The sequence below is a fragment of the Vicugna pacos genome, chromosome 2, assembly GCF_048564905.1.
Source record: "Vicugna pacos chromosome 2, VicPac4, whole genome shotgun sequence".
NCBI lineage: Eukaryota > Metazoa > Chordata > Mammalia > Artiodactyla > Camelidae > Vicugna > Vicugna pacos.
The window spans coordinates 84,614,876-84,640,960 of NC_132988.1; the positions used below are offsets into that span (position 1 = coordinate 84,614,876).

At 48.1% G+C, this 26,085-nt stretch overlaps 1 protein-coding gene across 4 annotated transcripts in view; it reads right to left on the reverse strand.

The window, feature by feature from the left end:
* Positions 1–23,709, reverse strand: part of PDGFRA (platelet derived growth factor receptor alpha) — a 43,355-nt gene extending 19,646 nt beyond the window's left edge. The window contains exons 1-12 of one of the 4 annotated variants that reach the window (XM_006198137.4): positions 23,520–23,709; positions 13,959–14,019; positions 12,121–12,438; positions 10,798–11,058; positions 9,608–9,738; positions 7,722–7,893; positions 7,440–7,629; positions 4,769–4,884; positions 3,760–3,886; positions 2,516–2,709; positions 1,844–1,938; positions 1,497–1,629 (exon numbers count right to left, since the gene is read on the reverse strand). In XM_006198137.4, the coding sequence (XP_006198199.1) occupies positions 1,497–1,629; positions 1,844–1,938; positions 2,516–2,709; positions 3,760–3,886; positions 4,769–4,884; positions 7,440–7,629; positions 7,722–7,893; positions 9,608–9,738; positions 10,798–11,058; positions 12,121–12,438; positions 13,959–14,007 (1,786 nt within the window). In that variant the 5' untranslated portion in view covers positions 14,008–14,019; positions 23,520–23,709. Of the gene's footprint in view, positions 1–1,496; positions 1,630–1,843; positions 1,939–2,515; positions 2,710–3,759; positions 3,887–4,768; positions 4,885–7,439; positions 7,630–7,721; positions 7,894–9,607; positions 9,739–10,797; positions 11,059–12,120; positions 12,439–13,958; positions 14,020–19,755; positions 20,060–20,650; positions 20,821–22,344; positions 22,903–23,519 lie in introns of those variants that run through there. The other 3 variants (XM_015250323.3, XM_031687899.2, XM_072943805.1) reach the window with 3 other exon arrangements.
* Positions 23,710–26,085: the final 2,376 nt, after the last annotated feature.

The window sequence follows — 26,085 nt, forward strand, 5'->3', positions numbered from 1 at the left end:
ACATTTGCAAAGGAAAGGAAAACACAGACGGGAGAGAGGAGGGTGCAGCCCTCCCTGGCGTGAGCACTCTGTCTCCCAGCTAGAGAGCTGGGCCAAATCGTGGGCGCTCAGAAAGCACTTGCCTTCTGTGGCTCTCGCCCAAACCTCCTACCCTTCTGTTTTCTGCACGCAAACAGGGGCATCTTTTGCATCAATAAGCCCATATCCACTGGAACTTCTTCAATATTCAAGACATCACCGATTCCAAGCAGTGATGAAATACACTTCGGGCTGGCGCCCTTGCTTCCCGTTTGTTAGGAAGACCAGGAGGAGCAAAGACTAAAACATACCCAAGGAACACACTTTGCCACAATGTTGGGGGCTACAAAATAAAACAGAAGCTGTCATCGCCACTCTTAAACAGCTCACAGCCTACAGGGACATTTCCCAGAGTGGTCAGTCTCATCACATAGAGCCAAGCCAGGAAGCGATTCCACTCATAAAGGACACTGACAGCCAACACTGCCTGTGACTGCGTGTCTGCGTGGCTGGAAATCATTCCTGAAAGGGTACTGCTTCCCCAGCAACTCGACAATACACAGGAGCAGAGCGATGCAGAAATGCCTCTTGGCACCTTCAGGATATTGGTTGCCCTTTTTCTCTGTATTTTATTCCCTAAGCTCCTCATGCCTTTTTGTAAAACAAGAAAGAAAATATAATAAAGCTTAGTTCTCAGGTATAAGTATTTGAATGGGAGCAGCCAGGGTGTCTTGTTCGATCTCAGATTAAGTAGCTCTCTAAGAAGACCCACCTTTGCTGTATTTTGGAATGAGACAAGTGGATAATTTAAAAATGCCTTTGACATCCTCCAAAGTACATACTATTAGAATATTCATGATGACACATCCTCTAGCTCTAACTTTCACTTGTCTTTGTCCTGTTTTCATTCATTCAGAATGAGATTGAAAAAAAAAATCCCTTGGACTAAAGCTTCATGCACTTGGTCTAGACCCAAGATTGAAATACTTGAAAAGTTTGTGATAAGTTGGCATGACTATTTTTTCATACTTTGCTTTAAGATGTACCTATTTTTTATACTCTGTATTTTAAAGAAGTATCTAATACATCCTCAGGATGTACTGGATCAAAATATATTTTGCAATTATTCTCATTCATCTCATCCGTTCCGTTTCAGTCACTGAAATTCATCTCATATTCAATTGGTACCATTTCCAAAGCAAAGCCACTTTGATGGGTATCTTTGGCACGCTTCCTCATATTCTCTTCTCTTTTTGTAAAATGCTCTTTAACTATAACTTGTTATGGATGAGGTTTTAAAAAAAATCATTACAGTGATTCAATTAACTCATTTTCAAGACAGAAATGTTTCTGAAAGCCGATTTCTAATGCCAAGCTCTTACTAAGCACAAGTTCAGATCCTTTATTCCACTGCAGGCCTGTAAAGAGTAAAGCTGTGTCAGAGGGAGTCTTGGGAGAACTCCCTGGTAAGAGCTTACCGAGCACTAGTCCATCTCTTGGAAACTCCCATCTCGAGTCATAAGGCAGCTGCATTGGGTCCACATAAATATATTCATGTCCATCGGGGCTGATTGATTCAATGACCCTCCAACGAATTTCATACCTTGGTTTCTATAAATGACCAGGACAGGTAACTGGTAAATTACCCACATCCAAATGTACCACCGCTTAACCACAGCAGCAAAATGACTGGACATGGTGCATTCAACAACATGCACTCATCATATAATTACTGGGCTCTTCCTCTGTGCCGAGCACTGAACTAGGATGCTTTTCTTCTTGTTATTGGTTTCAGAGATTTTTAGCTCTCTACGAAAATATCTACCTGTTTCCAAATGACAACCAGGACAATGAGGGAGATGATCACGATCACCAGCAGCACCAGGACTGCAGCCGCCACTGTGAGTTCAGATCGCAGAGCTGGAGGACGAGACAGAGAGAGAGGCATGGTGGAGAATTTGTATGAACACGCAGGAGGGCAGGAAGGCGGGGTGGCTGTTCCTGGGCCAGAAATCTCTCACTGCTGGTGGGGAAGTATGAGAGCTGCCTGGCTTATTTTAGGGATGGACGAGACCAGCTCTCAATTACCTACATGCATGAAACTACGCCAACTCCTCCCTTAGAAGGGAAAGGGACAACATTCAATCGGGAACACGGTACTTTTTCCTAAGGGCCTCCAGCATTAACCTTGTGGACAGAATGTGAATTGGAATATAAAGATTGGTAAATGAGACTGAGGGCTACACTCAGATCAAACAGACTGGGTAATTAGACAAGCAAAATGCTGAGGGGCCACTACCGGATATGGTTTGGGATCTGAATCTAAAAGACAAGGCTCCCACACGGATGCCCAGAGAAGGCCCTTTAAGAGCATCCAGAGCTGAATTTCTGCCAAGGGACCTTCATTCCCACCGGACCCTCTGGGATTCAAAGTCCCACCAGAAGGAGGAAGGGCGTGGCTGGTGACTTAGTGTTGTCCTGACTCATGAGCACTCACTGGGCGCGACCAGCTTCAGTTCTCGGCTCTCAGCCCCAAGGAGGTTCTTTGCCAGGCATCGAACTGCAATGGTCTCCTCCACTTTGGCAAATGTCACCTGGCCCTCCACCGTGCTCCTGTCTCGGGGGTGGACCTCCGTGATGATGTTGGAGACATTGTTAGCCAAAATCGTCCATGAAGTTTCATTATTACATCTGGAGAGAGAAAAAGAACATGGATATAGAGCCAATTACAGGGAGTCACGGGGCGAGTGGAGCTTAGAATCAGCTAAGACGGCAAGTGGTCATGACCTTGTCTGCATTAGGGTGGAGGGGCTACAGCCTGATTTTCTTATTTTATGTGCAGATTAACATTAAAACCTGTTCTCCAAGAAAGCATAACCTCCACATGGACAATTAAAAGTTAGCTGTTTATGAAGGCAAGGTGGAGATAAACAAGTTCAATCAAATACAACTACCCATCACAAGCCGTGAGCCCATAAACAAGCTGGTCTTCAAGAACATTTAACTATCCCAACGTCCCACACCTTCCAAAAGGCCTTCTCTCCACCCACACTGTGAAGACCGCTTCAGGTGTCACTAGGGTTGGAGCAATGCCCTGGCTAAGTTAAGAGAACTAGAGTCCAGCTCCAGCCAAGATCCAAGTCTGGTCGGTGCCTTAGGCCTAAGAGGGAGTAGGTCTAGGAGGCTTGGCCCCCAGGAGAAGCAGTCGAGGCTTGGGAGCACCGCAGTCGCCATGCCAGGGGTGGAGGTATGAACACGCAGCTCATGTGCCCATGGGGGAAGGTGGAGGAAGGCAGGTGAAGGAGGAGCCAGTCAGGTAACCCTCACCACGCAGCAGGTAATGAGAAGTCATCTGGGCAGCAATTTCATTCAAACGCCAATCTAGCCACCAAATAAAGTTCACCATATGCAAAATGTGCGGTGAAAATGTGGGCCAGGGTAGCAACAATCCTCTTCCCACAGTTTTTTAAATTCACCCTTTCTTGATGATCTGATGAAAACTATACACCTTCTTCTTACAGCTATTCATGAACACAGAGTGCACATATGTGCACAGACACACACACAAGTTCCATGTTCAGAACCCTATCTTGCAGTTTATGAGACTCAGGCCAAATAAGAAACATAAATGCAAAAAAAAAAAAAAGGAGGAGGGCAGCAAAAGAAATAAAATGCATTTGAAGTCCTCTGTGCCAAGGAAGAAACATTCTGACCACAAAAAGGAACATCTAGTTTCCATACTTCTTAATATCCTTGCAAATCATCCACTCAATGTCAGGAAGAGGGGTCCCTTCAGCCGCACATCTCACTGTCTGGCCCCCGTTAGAGCCATGGTGGTCGTCGACCAAGTCCAGAATGGATGACGGAACTGCAAGAGGTGAAAAGAAATCAGCATTGAATGGTTCCTGTCCCAGAACTTGTGGGCACAACAAAGTGGAACGAGTTCAGAACTTGTCCATGTGACACTCAAACCGACAAGTCAAGTGACCACCCGGGAGGGGGCTGGGACCAGTCGTGTGCACAGTAACACTCCCGTCTGGACAGACCCACTTGGTAGGAGCATGGTCAGTTTGAGTGTTTTGGCATTTGTGCCCTGCGGTGTTTAAATCTGGAGTGAAGAAAGCAAAAAGCCCTGTGGTTACTTGGCTTGAAAGGCGAGGAGGCTCTTAAAACTATATGATAGTTTGGATTCATCTAATGGATTCATCTAAACGGTGTAATCTAAAGCAGCGTTTACCAAAGTGCACCTGTGGGATATTATCAGGTTTTAAAGATTTTGTTTTTAATATGTGATCAAATAAGTTAGAAATATGCTGGTACTTGTATCACAGATTGACAAAGGGGCAGAAGAGCCCACCTAAGACAGTACCTGGCCCAAGGCAGGTACTCAGGGAACAGGTGTGCTCAGCACCAGAATCTAAATAGAGTTGGGCACTGCTTTCTGGTAAGGGCCGCTGTACGAGGTCTACAATGAAAGCTAAGCAAAAAGGCCAAAACACTCCAGAACAGTCTAAGGTCATGTAGACCAAAAAGCATCATTTTGCTCTTCCCAGAACTAGAGGTATCAGACTGAGAAGCAGGTGGTGACAAAGAAGCTACTGGAGCCTTGGAGTTCAGAGCTGTCCCTGACATGGGACATCCACGGTCCCTGCTTCTCCCCTAAAAGGGCAGCTTTTCCCTCCACGACCTGGGAGAAGATGCCAGGCTCCCCTCGCCAAGCTGGCATCATCTTCCTACGGCCCTTCCAGACCTTGAGTTAAGAGTTCAAACGTGTAGCTCTTCACGTCGTCCTCATTTTCAACTACGATGGTGTAATGGCCACTGTCTTCTTCCTTGGCCCGGATCAGCTTTAATTTGCTTCGATACCTTAAAAGAAGAGGACTTCATTTCAGCAAGGAGTAGCCAACGAAATTCCAACCGCAATGTCCGTCTCCAATTTAAATTCTGTTTTCATAAAAAAGTAAAAATGTCTTTTGTCCTTGTTCTTATCACCACGTTACTGGGATTTTTGATACATTTTCTGCACATGGAAGATCTTGAGTCATAGATGCTTAATTCTTAAACAGAATACCAGACAGTCTGAGAAGAACAGTGGCTTATGTGACTACAAGAGCAGTCAGCTCTGCTAAGGCCTGACCTTTAAATGGCAATAAACACATGCAACCAACTTTTTTTAAGCCCTTGATTTTTATCTTAAAAAAAACAAAAAAAAAATTTTGCTTCCTCTATCCATCATTTGAGTGGTCAGCTAAACAACAGAGCATCCTTGGAAGAAAGAATGAGGCCACAGTCTCTGTATTGATAGGAAGAGGTCGCTGGGATATAAAATTCCTGCTTAAAGAAACTCTAGAAAGTTTCGTAAGAACGTTAAAAAACTAATAGAAGTATTCCCCTGTGGGTGGGGAACAGTGGGACCAGGCACACGGGGACAGTAGTGGAGTGAGGCTTCTTACAATGCACCTTCTTTATGCTTGGATGTTTTTAAAGCAGAGGATTCACCTCTTAAAAAACATAGAGAAAAATATTCCTTCATACTTTATTAAAGGGAAGTTTCCCCAAAAGATCTCTTCCACATATTATAAATGACATTTGGCCATGAATGAGTGTGTGTGTGTGTGTGTGCGCGTGCGCGTATCAATAAAGTATTTACCCGTTTGAAGACAAAAAAGCACAGTGGGGAGTGGGGGTATAGCTCAGTGGTAGAGCACACGCTTAGCATGCACAAGGTCCTGGGTTCAATTCCCCATACCTCCATTAACCAAAACAAACAAACAAACAAAAAATTTGGATCAGCAGGTGGAGTGGAGAGGAAGAGCACTGGTCATGGAGGGAGGATACTGGGCATTACTGAAATTCTCCAAGCCTCAGTCTCCTTATGTGCAGCATAGAATAACTATGCAAGGCACAGTGTCATTGTGAGAATTCATTCAATGAAATAATCTACGTGAAAACATTTCAGAGGCTCAGAAATACCCTGCAAATGTAGAGTCTCCCACCCCAAGATGCCAGGCGCTGGAACCTGCAATGAGAGTGTGCTGGGCTGGCTTTCCCTCTGCTGCACCACACTGGACACACTTCCCAAATGGACTTCCTTAGGGTCCCCTATGCATCCCTCCTGCCGAGGACCAGACTTCTGTCATTCATTTTCTGTGCTCATTCACTCAAGAAAACTGGTGGATCCGCCAGTTCTGGGTAAGCCAGATACCCTCAATCATGTGCATCCTTGTTCCCTGGGCTGTCATGGGAACCAGAAAAGTATGTGCTGGAGGAACCCACGAAGCACCTCAGGCAGCTTTCCTGAACCGCTCAGTTAGCGGCCACCGTCTGGCCATTGCTACCGAGGACAGCTGGCAGACAGGCTCCCCCTAGTCCTCTCTGGCCTCACAGTCTCCTGGAAAGTTCAGCATCGCCCACCTCTCTGTGCATCCCCATTTCATGCCATCAGAAAGCCTTCCTGAGTCAGTATCCCACTTTTTCCATCCCTGTTCCACAGAGGTTGTCACACTCCATTTCCCTAGATGCCACTTCTCAGTTACACATGAAATTTAGTTCATGAAGAAGAAAGCAAATCCTGAGGTTAAAGTGAACCAATGAGAGAGGTTCTGTCTCTTCTTCCCTGAAGGCTTGAAATAGAGGAGTGACTTTTTTCTCCCTGGGATGGCTTCTGACAAGGGCACAGGGCTGGGTTAGCCGGGCCATTCAAGGGGTACCTTCTACTCTTAGACTCCAATCAGAGCTTAAAACTGCAAGAGACCTCAAAATAGCATCTGAACCAGTTCCTCACCTTGAAGGACATAAGGTATAACTAACCCTACATTCCAGATGAGGAAACTGAGGCTGAAGGGTGACTTACACAAAACACCACCACTAGTGAAGAGATGAGAGTGGTCTACGGTCTCATCAGAGGGCAGGGATCTAGACTACCCATAGCATGTTTTCTCCTAACCAGATTTAGCCAGACATTGCTCTTATTTCCCGTGGAGGCCTCACTGGGGCAAATGCATTTCAAATCAAGCCAATGATGCTTTGTTTCATGTAGCTTTGTGTGATAACTGCCCTGGAACTGGAATCACCATACATGTCTACTTGCAATATGGGTGATGGGTATCAGAGAACATATATTCAGTCCAAGTGGGTCCAATTTTACTTTCTTTCCTCCACCCCTTGCTGAATCCAGGGACCTGTCTTTCATTGGGAGCAGAGATTTTCAGTTCTTCTTTCTTCTCATTTCGTTGTTAAATACTTACCAACATACTATGAACACATTGCAATGTTATCGTCAAAGGTCCTCGAGTCCCAGTACCTCCTATTTCCGATCGCTGGATTTTCTTGGTTTGGGTTGTAAGACACCCACAATCCTCAGTCTGCCTAGGGATGCCCAGTAAAACAAAAAGGCATACTTGCGGAGGGTATTTCTTTACCTTATTTCCTGAATCTTTTCTATGTCCGTAGTGATCTCCGTGAGATTCTCAATCAGAGTCAGGTTGTCCTTCAGCCAGGATATCTTGGGAGGTGGGTAGGCCTGCACATCTACCACAAAATGTTTGACTTCATGCAGGTTGACAGCTTCCAATGGGCTGAAGTTGGGTTTGATTTCAATAAACCCTTTCTCTGTACAGGGGAGAATTTCCATTAAACAATGATGACCACACAGCGGACCCCGAGCAGCACGGCCGATGGACATTTTAGAAAGCAGAATGTACCATGGACAGAAATGGTGACTTTCTTCATTTCTTTGACCTCCTTGGTGGCCTGGCGGGCAGCACATTCGTAATCTCCGCTGTCTTTCACCGTGGCCTCGGGGACCCTCAGAGTGTACACCAATTTGATGTACGGGACCTTGGTTTCCTCCAGCATCGTGACGCCTTTGCCCTTCTGCAGCAGGAGGGGAGGAAAGCCGACTTTAACAAGCTAGCTCCTCAGAGTGAACCCCCGCGTAAGCTACGGACTGGCGGGTCGCGATGCAGCGGTGCAGGTTCGTGGGTTGTAACAAGAGTACCGCCCTGCGGGGATGCCGGTGATGGGCGAGGGGTGAGCCCAGGGGTTACCCGGAAAAGCCCTGTACTTCCCGCTCAATTTTGCCATGAACCTAGAACTGCTCCAAAAAATAGTCTAATAAAAAATCTTTTTAAAGCTTATTCCTTTGAAAATCCTGTTTTGAAAGAGTATTTAATAACATAATGTGTTTGTGCCATACTGCCAAAAGAAAAATATATAACAAAGCACTATTTAAAGTACAATACCTATTAATTATTACATGTATCTATGTATACAGAGTATTTAAAAGATTTCTCTCCCTAAAATTATAATGAGGGTGTTCTAAATAGTGGCTTTTCCTGTTTCTCTAAATTATATGAAGTTACAACAATAAACCTGCAATATTTTTAACATCAAGCCAAAAATGTGATTTATAAACCAATACTTTGATTATATATTCTGGGGCCAAACAGCATGTACTTTGGTTTTTGGTGGGGATATGTCTATCTCCAATAAATGAAATGCTTATGTTTTAAGGATTAAAGACAATCCAGCATGAACAGAAAAATCAAATAGCTTCATATTTCAGGGAAGATGTGTGCATATTGGCCTATGAATGTCTCTTCAGTACATGAGGTTTATAAGGCCGTATGTGAAAATGCCCAACTTCCAACCACATGCCCCGGACAGAAAGGAACAGGGCAGCAAAAGCAAGGGGGGCGGGGAATGGATAAAAGGAGAGATTATCAAATGCCAAAAAAAGAGCAAGGAGCAGAAAGTTGCAAACCAGGAGTGAAGGAAAGAAAAATCACCATGTATATACATATCTGGGCTTTGTGCTCCGTAAAGCCACCACGTTAAACCCTGTCCATTGTATCTGCGTGGCACCATCATAGCCTTTTACACACGGTTCACACATACCTACCACAATACATCAGAATGAATGAGACCCTATCTGCAAACCCCCAGTGACCAGAGAGCACAGTGGCTCCCCATCCGCATGTCCATCTCCACTCCTGCCTTCACCCTCTGCCTGTGCATGGGCCAGCTTCTCACAGCATACTTGGGATTTAGCAAACATCACTAAATCTTTGTTGAATGATTCAAGTTATGCCTGTTCCCTGAAGGGAAATCATGCAAAGGAAGACTAGGCAGGCAGGAGGCAGAATTCTCGTGGGTGTCCACAAAGCAGAAACAGAAGGGGGCAGGCAATCAACATTATCCAATGCCTCAAAACCCAAAGGCATGGGAGCCAAGAAAAGGAGAATTCATAGCTCTCTCAGCAATTAGCAAATTTTAAAATCCATTCATTCTTTGCTTTCTAATTGTAGAGCTGTGATCTTGCAGCCATAGAACCTTCCTGTTCCTCTCTGACTTATGAGAAGGGAGGCTCAGTGGGAAATTTCCATGGATTCTGAAGGGCCTGGCTGAGCCCTCATCATCTCAGGCTCTCCCATTGCTCCAGGAGCCGTAAAGTCATCTCATCATGCGTGCTCAATGTAGAAACAGGAAGTTGAGGTCTAAAAAGGTCAGTGTCGTGCCCCACCTATGACGGGTCTTGAGAGCCCTGCTGTGCCCACACCATGCCACCAGGAGCCATGAGGCCACCTACCACTTGTCCAGGGTAAGTCCACTGAAGGTCAACTACTTCGTTGTTAAAGACGGCGCAGGTGACTACAATCAATTCCCCTGACTTATACACAGTTTTCAGAGCTTCCATTTCCAGGTCAAGTTCTGATGTTGCTATTTAAAAAAAGAACAAATACAAAGGCCTAAATATTCATAGTATAGTTGGCATCTTACAAAGTTTGGGTTTTTTGTTTTTTAAGAAAACCCTGAAAAATAATTTGCAAACCATTTTGACCAAGACAAAATTTTTAAAATCTCAGAAGCCTTGATTTGGGTTGACATACATAATTTGGCAGGTAGCTATAATAAAAAATGGCACACACACACACACACACACATATATGCACACACACAAACAAACAATAACAGTAGTAAAAATAAATTTCAGTTGGACAGAACACCACAATCTCATTCCCAAGCATTTGGGTTAATTACAACTGGACTTTTGCAATCACCTTTATTGATGGATTTACTCATTACTCAGCCAGTCTTTACTGACCTGTACCCCTCTAGGGACTTGCCCCATCATTTATTCTCCTCTTCTCTCCCACACTGCCCCCAAGTTATTCTAAGCCCTTTGAGAACATAGCACAGCCTAAAATAAAACCTTCACAAGAGTTAAGCAGCGCACTCTTGCTAACGCCATACCTACACGTAAGTGTTTGATAAATCTGTTGACCCAAACATGGTGTACACTTTCCTATTCGCATTAACCACTCACATCAAAGCGATGAAGTCGACAACTATAAGCTTTTCCAAAAAATCAAAATCATGTTTCTTAAGTTACTAAAATTAACCAACACGTCCAATCCCCGCAGGTGTGTGTATGTGTTGTTAGGGCCTTTGTAGTCAGGAATGTGACTAAAACAGTAAGAGGCTTAGGCAAGAAAAGAATTCCTTACAGCATTTTGAAGTCAACTGATGAAACACAAAATCCCACAGGGCTAGGAAAGCTTTTTCCTTTGGTAATGCTAAGCCTCGTAATATTGCAGCCACAGAGGTCAGCCTAACATTGTGTGGTAAAGGTGAGGTCCCAAGGCCCCCATATCAGAATTTGGAGTTTCCATCATTGGGGACTAGGATTTTTTTTTTTTTAAATCCTACAATCCTACATGCATCTGATTATTTTGTCTGTAACCCTTATTTAAAGAGGGAAGAAGAGGGTACAAGTACCTTTTAAAGCATAAACATTGAATGGGATGGTCTGGAACTTCTTCCCTCTGACGGTGGCCTCACAGATATAGGGCCCAACGGTGAAGGTTCCGTTAAAGCCTTGTCTGCTGTCATAGGAGGCGTGCACCACGTTGTCACCGCTGAGCAAGGTCACTGGAGTCTCCGGATCAGTCGTGCGACAAGGGATGATGGCGGAATCATCATCCTCCACGATGACCAAATAATCTGTCATCCCTAGAGGTACGAAGGCTACATCTGGGTCTGAGGTTTAAAAAAGAAAGAAAAATATATCAGGGCTCCATTCCACCTTTATACATACATGCCGAAAGTTTATCCCTTTGGCATTAATCGTGTCAGGTATGAATTTTACCTTCACACATATATCCAGAAGTGTCACCCCACTGACACTTTGCTTCATTGCCCTTCGCAGATACTGCATTTTTTACAAACTGAAGGTTTGTGGCAACGCTGCACCGAGAAAATCTATCCGTGCCATTTTTCCAACAGCTTTTGTTCACTCGATGTCTCTGTGTCACATTTTGGTAATTCTTGTCATATTTCAAACTTTTTCGTTATTATTATATTTGTTACGGTGATCTGTGATCAGTGATTTTTGATGCTACTATTGCAAAAAGACTACAACTTGCTGGAGGCTCAGATGATGGTTAGTATTTCTAGCAATAGAATATTTTTAAATTAAAGCATGCACTTTCTGTAGACACAATGCTGTTCCACAGTTACAGGCTATGGTATAATGTAAACATAACTTTTATATGCACTGGAAAACTAAAAAAATTGTGGGACTCACTCTATCGTGAGACTTGTTTTATTGCGGTGGCCTGGAACCGAATGCACGCTATCTCCAAAGTATGCCTGTATATGTTTCATTGAATATGAAAAACAGCATGGTTATTTGGGAGCTATTTTATGAACTATAAGCAACTCCAAGACAAAGCCTACAGAATTAATTTTTGTGTCTCTGACAGTACAGTTTCTAACACTCAGTAAATACAGTTAATATTTGTTGCATTTGATTGAACTGCATAGAAATGAGTATATTTCAGATTTTTTTGCACCATGCCAATAAGAGATGCCACAATAAAAATGACGTTCAAAACTTAATACAGTTCCAAAATGTTAACAATAAGTATTTCGGGATTATGATGTTATGAGTGATCTTGATTTTAGTCTGTATGTCTGCCTGCAGTTTTCAGATTCCCTCCAATGAATACTTATTATTTTTATACTTTTAAAAAATTTTCATACAGTTAACTGGTGGGGCGGGCCCACAGCAAGCATGGCCCAGGGATGCAGGCGGCTCACCCGGCACGTAGATGTAGATGCGTCTGCCTTCGATCTCGCTCTCCTCCATCTGCGTGTGATTGTAATAGCAGGTGTACAAACCCGTGTGGGCCGCCGAGGCACTGACCACCTCCAGCACCTTCACAAAAAGACCACTGTTGTTCTCCTCGTTTCTGATTTCCACATTGGGGGTCTCTTCTTCAGACATGGGGTACTGCCAGCTCACTTCACTCTCCCCAAAGCATCTCAGAGAAAAGGATGAATTCAGCTGCACAACCTTTTCGTTATCATTTGGAAGGATGGAGGGTAATGAAAGCTGGCAGAGTATTAGGCTGGGCCCTGGAAAAGGAAACATGCTCTGAATAGGACGCAGCCCAAAAGGACGATCTCACCCGGAGCAGTTTCTATGAACAATGACCTTTTCTACGCAAAAATCCGTTAGCCGGGATGCCCATGAAAGGCCCCCCATTATAACAGCCACTGCATCTGCTGAGTGCTGCAAATGCTCCAACAGCCTCAACAGCCCCACTGACCACCCCACTCCCGCCCCCTGCCCCGGATTCACCCCTCCAAACACTCAAATGGATAGAGGACATCTGACTCCAATTCCGTATTTCACACTCTTATGTGTGACCCTAAAATATCCCAAGATGGCAAGGCTCTAGCAAATATGGGTTCTTTATTGTCCACGTTCCCTGCAGAGAAACAGGATGAGAACAGGGGCCGGGAGACTGGCTGAACAAAGCACAAGGCGGATTTGTGCTCAAGAATTCTGCATCTTCCATTTCTCACAACACTCTGGCATGCCTTCTCTCTAATGACTTCCAGAAACCAGAGCTGGATGATGTGGATTCCAATTCAAAAAAGAATGAGTCAAGCCCAAGAGTGAAAACTCTAAGCTCATCTTGGAACCTAAAACGTCAGTCCAGCTTCCCCGGTAGATAAAACTGATGGAAGAGATACTGTGACTTAATTTACTCACAATAAATGTTCTCTAACCTCCCTTGGAGCCTGATGTGGGAATCCCACCCAACTTCAGTGTGTCCTATGATCTGTGCAGCTTGTTAAGACAGAAGTTGTAAGTGCATCTGGTCCTGTAGATGGAGTGTACTGAGTGGAGTTCAGAATTATTATATCAGTGATCTTGCTCGACTCCACCGTCTCCATCTAGATAAGACCTGAAGATGCTAATGGGCTTAAGTTGACTCCTTGAGCTAGAAGAACATTGGTGTCATGGTGAACATCTGTAATTCATAAATATCTGGATGAAAACTAAGAAAGTACAATAAATATTTCAACAGATGGCCCCAATGGCGATCTCCTGGTGGAAAAGAGTTAGTAAGATTCCCCAAGGGTCAAATAATCATTCAATTCAATTCAAGAGAAAAAGTGGCTCTGAGATTTTGCAGCAATTAAAGCATCTTCCACTTAAGACAGGTATAACTTAAGGCAGGTATGATTTCCTGGATGAGAACTTTCTAGTATTTGTTTCCTTTGAACATTCCTGAATTTCTCAGATCCATCTCTACTGGAAATCCATGTCCCAGGAAATGGAAGAGGGTGGTAGGCAAATTTAGACCATTATTCCTCACAATATTTCAATGCCGTGATTATACATATACGAAAATTGCCACTGGAGAGCATTCTTTTTGAATTGGAATGAGTGCAGTACAGCAAAGGGGACTGAAGGTCTTTCTAGATCACAACCTGTAGTTTCTACCTCTCTTCCCTCTTCTGGACCATTTGCAGAGTACAGGTAAGCTACCCCTCCCCACCGCCCCCACTCCCACCCAAACACAGAACTTAGAGATCAAGACCTTCCCCAGGACAAGGAACTCAGAGAGGACTGGGATCCATACCTGTGAGGAGACAGCCTAAGACCAGAAGTGCCTGATGGGAAGTCCCCATAGTTCTGGAAAACTGAAAAAGTCAAAAGTCAAACAGAAACAGGATTAGCCAATGAAACGAACCCTGAGCCTAGTTCTTTTTGAGCTTTGCGCTATGTAGAAATGTTAACAGAATTATTTTAGTCAAAAACATTCTGGTTTGGCAAAGAGGGTACAGCTCAGTGGTAGAGTGCATGCTTAGCACGCACAAGGTCCTGAGTTCAATCCCCAGTACCTCCACTGAAAAAAAAAAAAACCCACACACACATCCTGGCTTAAGATTCCTGGTTAACAGAAACTAACACAACATTGTAAACCAACTATACTCCAACTAAAGAAAAAAAAAAAAGATTCCTAGTTAAAACAGTCAAATGCCTAAGAAGCAGGAATGGGATAGCCTGGTGCAGCCCCAGGATCATGACAGGAGCCGTCTGAAGGCAAAACCCTTTTGATTGCATGCAGCTTTCAAATTCCGCAAAGTCTCGCTTTATTGTCTTGGAGTGTGTCCAAAAGCGCAGAAGAACTGTTCTTTTTAAACCATTTAAATTAAAAATGCAAAAAACAAATAAACCTACATATTTACTCAACTTCCAAATTCAAGTTGCTTTCACTCAAAATGGGTTGTCATTTGCTTCGTGTTTCACTACAGAAAGTACATGAAGGTCAAATCCTCTACCACCTTTGGGAAAGATGCTCAGGCTGCCAACAAATATCTTAATATTTAAGAGCCATTCTGGTCTAGAGGTTGTGAAAGTCACACTAGGCAGTGTCACTTAGAGGATACCACTTTGTGATACACAGGCCTGTACCAGACTCAGGCCTGGGCTCCCAGCACAAGTTCTCCTAGGACCTGCTGCACTCGCGGTCTGGCTCGACAAGGTACAGAAAGCCCAGGGCACAGGCGTGGAAGGAGGAACACTAAAGGAAGTGAAAGGAGAGGAAATGAGAGAGAAAATTGTGACTAAATTCCTGTGTTTTGGGGAGGCAGCAAACCAGAGGATAAAATTCGCTGGGTGACTCGTTTTCATACAGGTAACACACAGTACCTGCAGAAACCAAATTCTCTGCTCTGATGTCCTGCAACAAATTCTGGGGGATGGAAGAGAAACAGAGAGATGGACAGTGAATGTCCCTCAGACACAAACAGGGAAAAGCAGTGCATGCGGAAGGAAGAATAATGGAAATTAAGGAAGGGAAAAATTAAAGGAGAGATCCTACTGCCCTGCAGTAAAACCACTGAAGAGTCTCTTCTGGTCCACCCTCTGAAAAGGCCCCTTTTCTTTCTCCTTGTCTTTGCATGCACACCCCACACATTTTATCATCTCCCCCTTCACTTCCCATGTGAAGTCATTGAAAAAATGATCTTCCCCAAGTCGAGAACGAGCTTGCAGGTGTAGGAGCCACTGAGCACGCAAGTTTCAATTGAAGAGGCTCCACTGAGCCTCTTGGCCTGGGCTGTACCAGGCTCCTGAGTGGCTCAAAACTCTAACTCGTGCTACGGAATGAGTTTGTAGGACTTAATTTGTTCCATTACTGACTTTGGAAACTAAGATGTGTGTACATGCTTCCTAAGTAAACTGTGTAAAAAACAAAATCAAAAAAAGGAGAAATTCAATGTATGCCTGGGTTTAGCCCTTGTTTGCCCACCCCGCTTTTTTTGGTTTGTTGGTTTGTTTGATTGGTTTTGGTTTTTTGGTTGGAGAGGATCCAGAAGATTAATAGTAGCCTAGTAGTTTCCTAAGCCAAAGTTGTCGTGCGTGTGCCATGTTTGTTAATAATAACCCTGTGACATAGTTGATTTTAAAAAGTGCCGCCTGAGGCTCAGAGAAGTTTAGCGAAACACCGGAAGTCACACAGCTGGTAATAAAGTCAGGATTCTAACACAAAGTGTGTGTGATACAAAAGCCCTGCTCTCTCCAATTCGCCATATGGTCTCCCGAGGGAAGGTCAGTGTTTCAGCCCTGTGTGCGAACCCCTACCCCCCTACCCCCCAACCCCTATTGCCTAATGCAAATTGGGGCCCTGCCTTCCTTCTCTGCTCACTGCAATGAGAGAAGCACTGTGTGCTGTGAATCCAAATGTCATCTGCACAGTGCTGGCTGGCTGATGGCTTCAGAGGATCCTGGCACGTACCCGGGGTACAGGGTTTCCTCACTGCTGTGGTGATGGGCACAGCGGGCCCCAGAGCCAGGCCAGCCAGCCTGATTTACCACAATTAGCAGTAACGGTCTGTGTATTTGTGCATATAAATATCCGCCTCCCACTGATAATCCACTTAGCGAACTTCAAAAGAGCCCTCCAGAGCCAGCTTGATGTCTTGGGTTTTATCACATTTATATCCTGCATTTCTTTAGCAGGCCTTGCCAACGATGCATCTTTAAAGCATTCCCGAGCTTAAGAGAGGGGCTCCCTGCTTTTACAGCGCAGGCTTTGAGAAGCATTTTGCCCTGGCCAGGCCCCACCAGATTTCCTACTGTGCATCCAGATAGGGGAGACCCGCTGCCAGGAAGGATTACTTACTGACATACAAAGTGGGCAATGAAAACAGGGTCCCACAGCAAGCGATAATGATGCGAATACTGAGAACCAACATGTGTTTGCTTAAGATTTCAAACTCCCTTCTCTGATAAGAGTGGTTCTCTGGCTAGAAATCCAGGCGTATATGTGAAGTTTCATGTCATTACTCATCTGTAACTCAATTTACTGGTGAATAACTGCAGAGTGTTAGCCCTACAGGGAGGTAACGGGAAACAACAGAACAGAATGGAACCTTCCCTGCTGTCCTGGAGTGAGACTCTCTGGGAGTCCGTCTTGCTGCTTCCAGTGCTTTTCTACCCTGGAGTAAACGCTCATCCTTAATCAGTAACCCCTGTCTTAGAGCTTATCCAAAAGTCAGATGTACAAATATAAACAGTTGAGGTTACAGATTCAGAAAAACACTGCACATTATGAGCCAGCAAGAATAAATCACTTTGCAAGGAGAAATAATGGATTTCATCCAAATCTTTTTTTTTAATTGTAATTATAGCTCTTATGCCAACTATATGTTGGATATACTGGACTTCTGCGTCAACCTTCTATAATCACAACTCATTGCCATAGGTTAGAGAAACCATCAGAGAAAAGAGATCTCTGTCATGTTCACTCCCACACCCCCATTCTCTTGTCCTTCAAGCCTTCTCTCAGAAGACATGATGGAGATGGCATTGGACTAGGCTGTGATCTCACATCTGACACCTCGTCCAACTCTCAGAACCCCAGTCTCTCCTTCTGTAAACCAGGACTAAGAACACCCGACTTTGCTGGCTTGCCTGACTGTATTACTATTACTACAAAGACTAAATTCTAGCTTTTAATTGAATGCGCTTCAGAAACTGTTCCCTACTGTTTTTCATACTGACTCTTTTTTTTTTTTTCAGACTCGGAAGATGTTTTAGATGAGAGGGACAGCAGAGTGGCTACTTTGAATTCTAACTACTGTGGTAGTCCAGCAGAGGCCACCTGACCAGCCCTGCACCACCTGCATACTGAAGAATAGGATCTGAACTTGTATGCAGTGGAGACTGGTGTAGCTATCGAGACCATTTTAAGTTGAACCATTATTTACAGTCACGTAGTTGTAAACAGAGAAACAAATCTGTTCGCAGCCACTATTCTTTCTCTTTAACAAGTTGCCATCTCTTCTCTGCAAACAGAAGTGAAGGGCCATTAACTGTGACTCCAAACTCAAAGACAACGTGCTAAGCCAGAGAGCAAACAGAGGCCAAACAATGCAAGGGCACTGCTTCCAGGAGAGAGAGCAAGCACTCTTCTCATGAAGCCAGAGAGCTGGCTTCCTGATCACCAACTGCACAATGCAACCCGCGGCAGAGCCACCGAATATTGAATTTCACCCCACCCTGGCATGATTAGAGGCCACAGAAGACTCTCTCACAGTCCCAAAAGCCACTGACGACTTCAAGATTCAGATTTCCAAGGTTCAGTTAATTTCAGTTCTCCTAAGTTAATTCTAACTGTGAAAATTATATATGCTGTTTTTTCCCTGTGACAAACGTTCTACTCGGTCTTGTAACTTCAGCCCAGGCAATCCAAACACTGGTCCACCCTGGTGGCGACTTCAGCGAGGGTGTGTTTACTGGGATCTGCACCTCATCAGAGCCTGTTTTGTTTTTATCTCCTTGCATTCCCTTAGACATTCCAGTGATGGGTGGGGGCTGAAATATTTTTACATGGGAATATTTTATGGGACAATCTGAGCTCATAAACCTTTCTGCTCTCTCTGGACCAGATTTTAACCATGGGAGATTAAAATGACATTTCCTTTTAACTGTCAACAAACTGGTATGACTCCTAATGGGACAGCCTTAGGTACAGCATCTTGCAGTACACTTGAGCTCACCAAGCCCCTAGCACTAGGGCTTCACTCGTAAAAGGAAATGCAAATGCCCACGTATCTCCTTCCCAGGTGGGCTCTGATAATCAGATATGGGAGGTCAGCGCTTTGCTCCCTACGTAAATGCAACGGATTAACAACTAAGGCGAAAGACTACCCAAAAGTCCATAAAATAAATGTTGGCAGCCCAATGATTCTTGCAACTTTATAGGAAAAGAAAATGAGTCATCATCTTTCACTTGATCCTACCAAGAGAAAAATTCATCTTCCTGAAGCGACGGCTTGCTTAGAAACTCGGCGAAACCCATTCCAGCAAAGAATTGTTGCCGTTCTCAAATGCGACCAGCAGGTGGCAGTGTTGGTTTAAGGGATGGGCGGTCCCGGGTGTGTGAGGACGCAGATGCCGCTACAAGTTCTGTGCTAAAATGTCCCAAATATTTACTTCCAAACTCTTCCCTTCTTGCGTTGTACTTTTGGGTTTCATGGTGACCTCAGTTCAAAGCCCGCAGAATAGAGGCAGGAATAGGAAAACTGCCGATGAAAAAGGCCTAACACTCCACAGGGCCCCAGGAGAATTCGCTGGGAGACAAACATCATGATCATCATCACCATCACCACCATCCCTGCCAGCGGATCCGCCAGGGCGACTGGGCCTCGGGAGCCAGGAAAATGGCGCTGCCAGTCCCAGGTTCAGCAGGAAAAGCCACTAGGGAAGAGGTTGGGTGGTTCAGGGTTTTGTTTGGCCAAAGCTCTCCCCACCTCGAAGTTTCCGCCCACTCGGGGGAGGGAGACCACCTGGACCGTGGTAGGTGGGGGCCGCGACGCCGTGGCCCGGCCTGCGCTACCCAATCTGTTAGCAGGCCATTGTCACCCCACCTCGTAAACCCCCCGCGGGGGCCGCGGGGGCCGGGCAGCCCTGCAAATGAGGTCTAGTTGGAAAGGACTGTTCCTGTTGCACAATAACACAGGGTCGTAAAACAAACAGCAACTGGCCGCCTGCTCGGCAGAACTTTCGAGGGGCTTGAAAAACAAAAATCGGTGACCACGCACCCCTAAACGCGCCCGGAACCCTATGTCCTCCGCCTTCCTCCGCTTCCACCACATTTAATTATTATGACGCCCCCACCCACATCCCTAAACCCGGTAACCTCCGACCCTCTCGCCCTCCCAGCTCCTCCCCGGCACACGCAGTGCCTGCCAGGCGTGTATCCGAGGCCTCCAGGAGGCGCCAAGTTGACCGAGGTTGGTCTTCCTGGGGCCCCTGGGTCTCAGCGTTGCGCTTCGACCCCGCGGCGGCGCCGACCGCCAGAGGCTGGCGGAGAGCGGGACGGTGCTCCGGACGCCCGCTAGAGGGCGCGGCAGCCCCGCGAATCTTACCCGGCTCGCTCCTAGCTCCCGCCCGCCGCTCAGGCTCCGGGTCCCCGACAGCGCAGCGGGGACCGCGGCTCGTCTACCTTCGCCGGGGAGGTTCTGCGTTGGCACTGTCCGGCCTCGGGACCCACCACACCCAAACAAACACGGAGCGGGCCGCTCCACCTCCCGCCGGTCCACGGCCTCGGCGGCTCGGTCACCCCGGGGCCGGGAGCAACGACCGCCGGCTCCCGGGTTTAGTGCCCGCGTCCGCCGCACTCCTAGCCGCAGAACTGCGGCGGCCGCTGCGCCCCAGGCACGACGCTTAGCGTTTGCATTGTTTTCGGCTGAGACCTCAGAGGGGGCCGGACGGGGTGGAGGGAGAAGGACTGGGGGGTTTAGGGTTACAGTCGCGCGCCAGCGCCTCCTATGGGCCCGAAAGCGCCACGGCCGCGGGCAGCTACTCGCGGAGAAGGCCGCTCGAACCAAGGCTGCGCCCCCTCCGCTTTTAAGAACCCAGTCTCCCCCAGAGCCCACTTGCCTGACGCTCGCTTTGCCGAGGCTGCCTTGCGCACACGCGCGCCGCCTGCGCCCCTCACTCGCCTTTCGCCGGGAAGACTGCAGCAGGCAGGAAAGGAAGCACCCCGATTCCGAGGTGCTCTACCCACTCCAATCTAGTTTTCCAACGGATCCTTGGCTCACTGCTCAGTTTAAAACAAAAAGAAATGCCAACGAGCCACTTCAGCAGAAGACAAGCACCAGCAGAGCCCGGACTAGAGAGCAGTGGGGAAAAAAACAAATTTGCCCTGACTGCATCCCGCGCGGGAGGCGAGACCGCAGGACCTCCCCTACCTGCACCCCGACGGCTGATGATACGCGAGGACCCCACAAGACCAAATGCAAAGGAAGCTGAGAGCCGCACCTTTCGGTCATCGAGCCGGCTTTTGGGTTTTCCCCCAGAATTGCCGCTTTTCCACCAGCAACATATAACCCTGTCATAGCCCCCTGGGGGCCAGAGGGAGTCCCACCCACTGGGGTCTGCAGGAAGGCGCCGGCCACCACGTCCCCAGGACGCGTCCCGACGCTGCGCGCCGCCCACGGCCGGTCCCCAGGAGGCACAAAACGGGCCCGCCTCGGCGCCAGACGCGTTTGCAGCTGGAAAGCCTGGCCCGATGCCCCTCCCCCCTACCCCAACCCCCGCCCCCCGCCCAGTCATCGCCCCTGGAGGAAAGCGGACCTGGGACTGGGAGTCGGGCTTCGCTTCGCGTCCCTCTTGGTACAAGGGCTGGTGGAAGGACCGAGGGGCAGCTAAGGGCTCCTTCCCGGTTCCTCCTCCCACCTCGTATTTCTGTCTCCAACCCGCCACCCTGCTTGCTCTCGGGACTCCAGTCCTGGAGTCCAGCTACACTTGGGTCAAACCAAAAGCAAGACTGTCCAAGAGTCCGAAGCAGGGACTCACCAGGGGGTCTGTGAGGCTGATCGGGCCTGAGCCTGTCGGGGAGTGGAGTAAGGGCCCACTTTATCGTGAGGACTGTGGAAAGGAGGAAGCCAAGAGGAAAGAGACGCAAAACAGCAGCAACAGGGTCCGGGAGGGTCAGAGGGAGGTGGGGGTTGGGGATAGGAGGGAATGTTAAAACCTGAGCCAGCGCAGCAGCGAATGGGGTGCGCACGTCCGGGGCGCCTCTTGCTCCCCTCTGGCGGCCCTGGGGCTCCCTGGGCTCTGAGGTGTTAGTCCCCTGAACTGTGAGGCTCATTGTCGTGCCCCGTTTGCCCTGGGTGTCTCTCCCCGCTCTAAAAAGCTGCCTAGTTCTGGTTGAGAGAGACTGCGGCAAAGCGAGCCTGTCCAAAACGTTGAGCAATTCGGTTGCGGAGCCAAAAAGCCATTTCCCACACTGTGCAGCCCGGGGCTTTTCCAGGCAGCTGGGCCGGGCGCGGGGCAGTTCGGACCTGATAAGGGCCATTCATGCTCCCTCTCCAGCCCGGGTCTGCGTCTCACCCTTAGAGACGGAGTTAGTGGCAAGTTCTTCCAGGCACTCTTTCTGCACATCCTGGGTTCCTAGCAGGGCTAGGGGAGTAAAATGCGGGACGGGCGCTCTGACTGTGGGAGAGACGGACAGCGGACAGACAACCCAGCGCTTCTTCCACTGCCGAGACGCTTGGCCAGGGCACTGGCAGCTCCTACACACCTGGCCAGGCGGTCCGGGTCCCTGGCCCACTCAAGCAGCTATACTCCGGTCGGGCCACACTCCCTCTCGCTCTGAGCTGGCCCAGACCCTTTCCGAACGGAACCGCTGATCCCAGTTGTTTCCGAGCCAAATGGACACCGCCCGCTCCCCTGGCGCTGCCTGGAGAAGTTAATCTCTCGTATAAAAGCCGATTTCCATGGGGATAGACGGTGGTGGAAGGAGGGGCGCGAGGAGACGGCTCCGAAGCGAGAAGAGAGGAAGGAACAGAGAGTGGAACAGGGACACTAGAGAGGGTGAAGCAGTGCAGGGCGACTGCAGGCGGCGAGTGCCACGCATCTCCGGTCTGAAAGGGCACGAGAGGAGGGGTGCGGGGCTCGGTTGCCCCGAGGGAGGTAGTGAGGGCGGCTCGCCTCCCACCTTTCTGTCTTACCTGGAAGCCAAGTTTCTCCGTTTCGAGTTGTCCCTAACTTCACTCACAAGAAGTTTTGCACTTTTTTTTGGCGACCTTCCTTCTTTCCTTCCCGCGGCCAGGACTGGGCAGCAGCAGAGTCCCGGTATTTGCAGAAACGGTTCCACCGAGAAAGGGGGCGCGCAGAAATGAATGGGGGTGGAGACCACCGCGCACAATGAGATCCCCTTGGAGCACTGTTCGAATTCCTCAAATCCTAGTTGCTGGAATGCGAGGCGACGACGACTTCTTCACTCGGGGCCAAATGTGTTTGTCATTACTCCAGACCGCCTGCCTGCCCGCCCGCCCTCGCCGCCGTCGCCCCCGCGCTGGGGCGCGCACCCTGAGCGCACTGCGGGGCTGGCGCCCGCTCTTCCTCACACTTCACTGATCCCACAAACCACTAGGGATCTCCCCAAACCCTCGCCCATATCCTTGCCCCCACTACTCGTCTCGCAGCCGCCACGGTTGTGCTGAGTCTGGCCCGGCTCGCAGCGGGCGCAGCGCCGTCCAGTAATTACGCGCCCTGGGTCAGCCCCATGTGCACCCATCCGGCACCCAAGATTCGGCCCTCTCCAGCCGGGCCCTTCACGCCTCCGCTCCCCGCAACTCCTTCTGCGCCCCACTCTGCGCTCTTCTCTCCCCACCTCCCTCCGTCCTCCAGCCGCGCTCCACACCACCCGCTGCAGCGCGGTCCCGCCAAACCGCGGGCAGGAATGAAAATACTCATTAAAAACCTGTCGCCTTCCAGGACCCACTGCCAAGAAGAGGACAAACACCTCTGCCCCGACTCCCAGCATTACTTGGTGCTCGTCCCAGTATACACGAACACCACCCCCAATCCCAAAAGAAACCTCAAAAATGTAAGCCTAAACAATTTCTTTGGGAGGCTATAGAGTTGTTAGAAAAACACTGCTTTTTAAAAATAGGCCTGGAAAATGTGTTTAAAAATCCTTAGACTTTCGAACTCTATGGTTATCTTCCTTCCAAGTGAAGTTTATTCAAAATAAATTACTCTCTGGACACACAACTGGAATTCGACTCCAATATTCTTTTTCTCATCGCCTAAAGTTTAAGTGAAGTTACTTCACTTCTTCTAGCCCAAAGGGCCTGATTGGGGCTTCTTAGAAACAAAAATCATTTTTCTCCTCCCTTACCTTCTCCTCCTATGTCAATTCGCAATGAAAATCCTACATATGGAGCAAAAACTGTGTCCACAGCCTTCAGTCCTCTCCTGTAGTCCCCTCCTCTGTTTCTCTCCCTCTAGCTCCAACTGTAATGGGCTCAAAAACCGCGTTTTGTAATTGATTCAATGTTATAGTCCATCCTTCTAAAACTAATCATTTGCTCTAAGTAAATAGCTGTCAGGAAATGAAGCCCCCCCCCTCCCCTTGGCCTCTTCAAAATAAAAGTTTCCCCCGAACTCCGTGCGCTCTGAATCGTCCAGCCTCCAGATTGCGCCTTCGTTTTTCGCTCTTACGCAATCAGGGGGTCCAGCCCCAGCCCCCAGACTTCGACAACAACTGGGGGCGGGGAGAAGGAGACCAGATGGGGTGGGGGTGGTGGAAGGAGGAGGTGTTGATGCTCTGCCGGGAAAGAGGTTCGTGAAAATACAAACTGCCCATCATTTCCAGAATGAGTTTGCCTCCTGATTTTCCTACGCTATGTAGCTTTGTAGCCTCTTTGAAAGTAAAAAAAAAAGAACATGTAAAATTGCAGTCAATGCCCGGAGGGAATATAAATCTGGAATCGAAAACTGTCCCTTCTGTAGAATTCCTAGCCCAACTAGAAATGCGGCCGTCGGAAGAGGCTCTAAGCTGCTGCCTCGTTTTGAACCTGGGGTCTTTTAGGGAAAGTGCCGTGTAGTTGCTAATCCTTTAACGGGATTAAGCAAACTGTTGAGTCTAATATGAAGATGATGGGTGTTTTTTGGTTTGGGGTTTTGTATAGTTTTGAAAACAAGTTTGAAGGAGGGTACAGAGAGTCGAGGGTCTGCGGAGGTTTGGCACGTTCTCCGACAGAACGACCTTTACTCCCTTGGAGTACTTATCTTGTCATGCCTTTGTTTTCATGGTTATCAGGGCGAGGTTGTCCTGGCTTCTATCACGCACACAAAAAGGCTTAAGCTTGAGCGTTCGAGGAATCGTCTACAACCAGCCTGCCACCTCCGCGTTCAGGAAGAGGGTGCGATTTGACTCTCCCCGCGCTCCCTCCCGCCGCGGGGGTCGGACCATACTAATGCCCTGGGGTAGAGAGCGGAGCTGAAACGCTGTGCCCGGCGCGCGAGGCAAGAGTCAGCGCCAGGAGAGAGCGATCCTGCTCACGAAGGAAAGGGGGCGCTGACGCTCCAGGAACCAAACGAGGATGGAATGGGGCTTCCAAGCGAGGGAGGGGGAGGGGGGCGCGTTCACCTTCCCCGCCTTCTCTAATTTTGAATGCTCTTGTTGGGTGGGGGTGCTCACCCTTATCCCCACCCTTCATTCCCTCCCCCACAACTTAACACACTCACTCTTGAGAATGGCCAGGGCCGCCCGGTTTAGACTGAGACGTGGGACAGCCATCACCTTCTCCCTCGTTAAGGTGGACACGGGACAGCCTGCAGGGGATGGTCACAGAGAAGTACTCCAAAGAGTGCTGTATTTAACTGGGGCGGGCTCCTGGGGTGTCAGGCTTGGGAAGACGCCTGAGGCTGGGCTAGAGGCCCCATTCCCCCAGCCCTTCTGCGCAACGGCCTCTCGTGCATCTTCACTTCGGGTGACTGCACTGCTCACTATTACTTCCACATGTTCCTTCAGGAAATCATTGAAGGCAAATATATGAGCAGCCCCTTGTTCGGAATGCTAACAGGATACCGTAATGTTTGTAGATAATGAACAAGAGTTAAAGACCCCCCCAAAAAAAATCGGAATGCGCAATAACAGGGTTAAAGCGGGTGCCGGCTTTCATGCTAGTAATAAAGACAAGCTGAGATATACGTTTTTATACTAAGTGCTCAAGAGGGTGGGAGGCGAGGCACGGAGCCTACCCAGGAAGGCTTGCTTTGTCGATGAGAAACTCCCATCCTGGGGTCTCCAGAATGCAGGGCCCCAGCGCTCCCCGCCCACAAATGGTAACTTCACAGTTCATTTCAGAGACTCTTAAAGGGGCCCAAAAAGCGGACTGGGCGGGGGTGTCTTCAGGCCATAAGTCCTCTCGAGTTTAAAGCTGAGAGCATGGATGAGCAAGTGAGCACCCAGTTGTCCTTCTGGTAGTAATTACCTGCCTAATTTGAATGATGCCTTTGTTATGATCATTAACAAACATTTGCTAAAGGTTTCCATGTGTGACATTCCAGAAGGTTTAAAGGCCTAGGGAACCGACTCCCGGGATAGAGCACCGGTGGGGGGTGGCTCAGGGAAGCAAATGGTTGGGGAAAGATTTCGCCGAGTCCGGCGAGCAAAACCGGATTGAGGTCAACATCTGTCTCTCCTGCAAAAGCAAAATAAACCCAGTGGTCAGGAGCAACCTCGAGGCTGGAGGCCCTCGAAAAGAGGCGGTTCTTTCCTTAAAACGAGTCCTGCATACCCACCCCTCCCACCGCTCATAGGCGGGTTTGAATCTTGCCGTCCGCCCTCCGCGGGTCCAAGGCTTGGAGAGGTTGGGTCTGTGAGCGTCAGTCAGCCCCCCGAGTCGCAGGAAGGTGGGGCGAACCGAGCTTGGCTCTCCCGGTGTTCTAAGATCCTT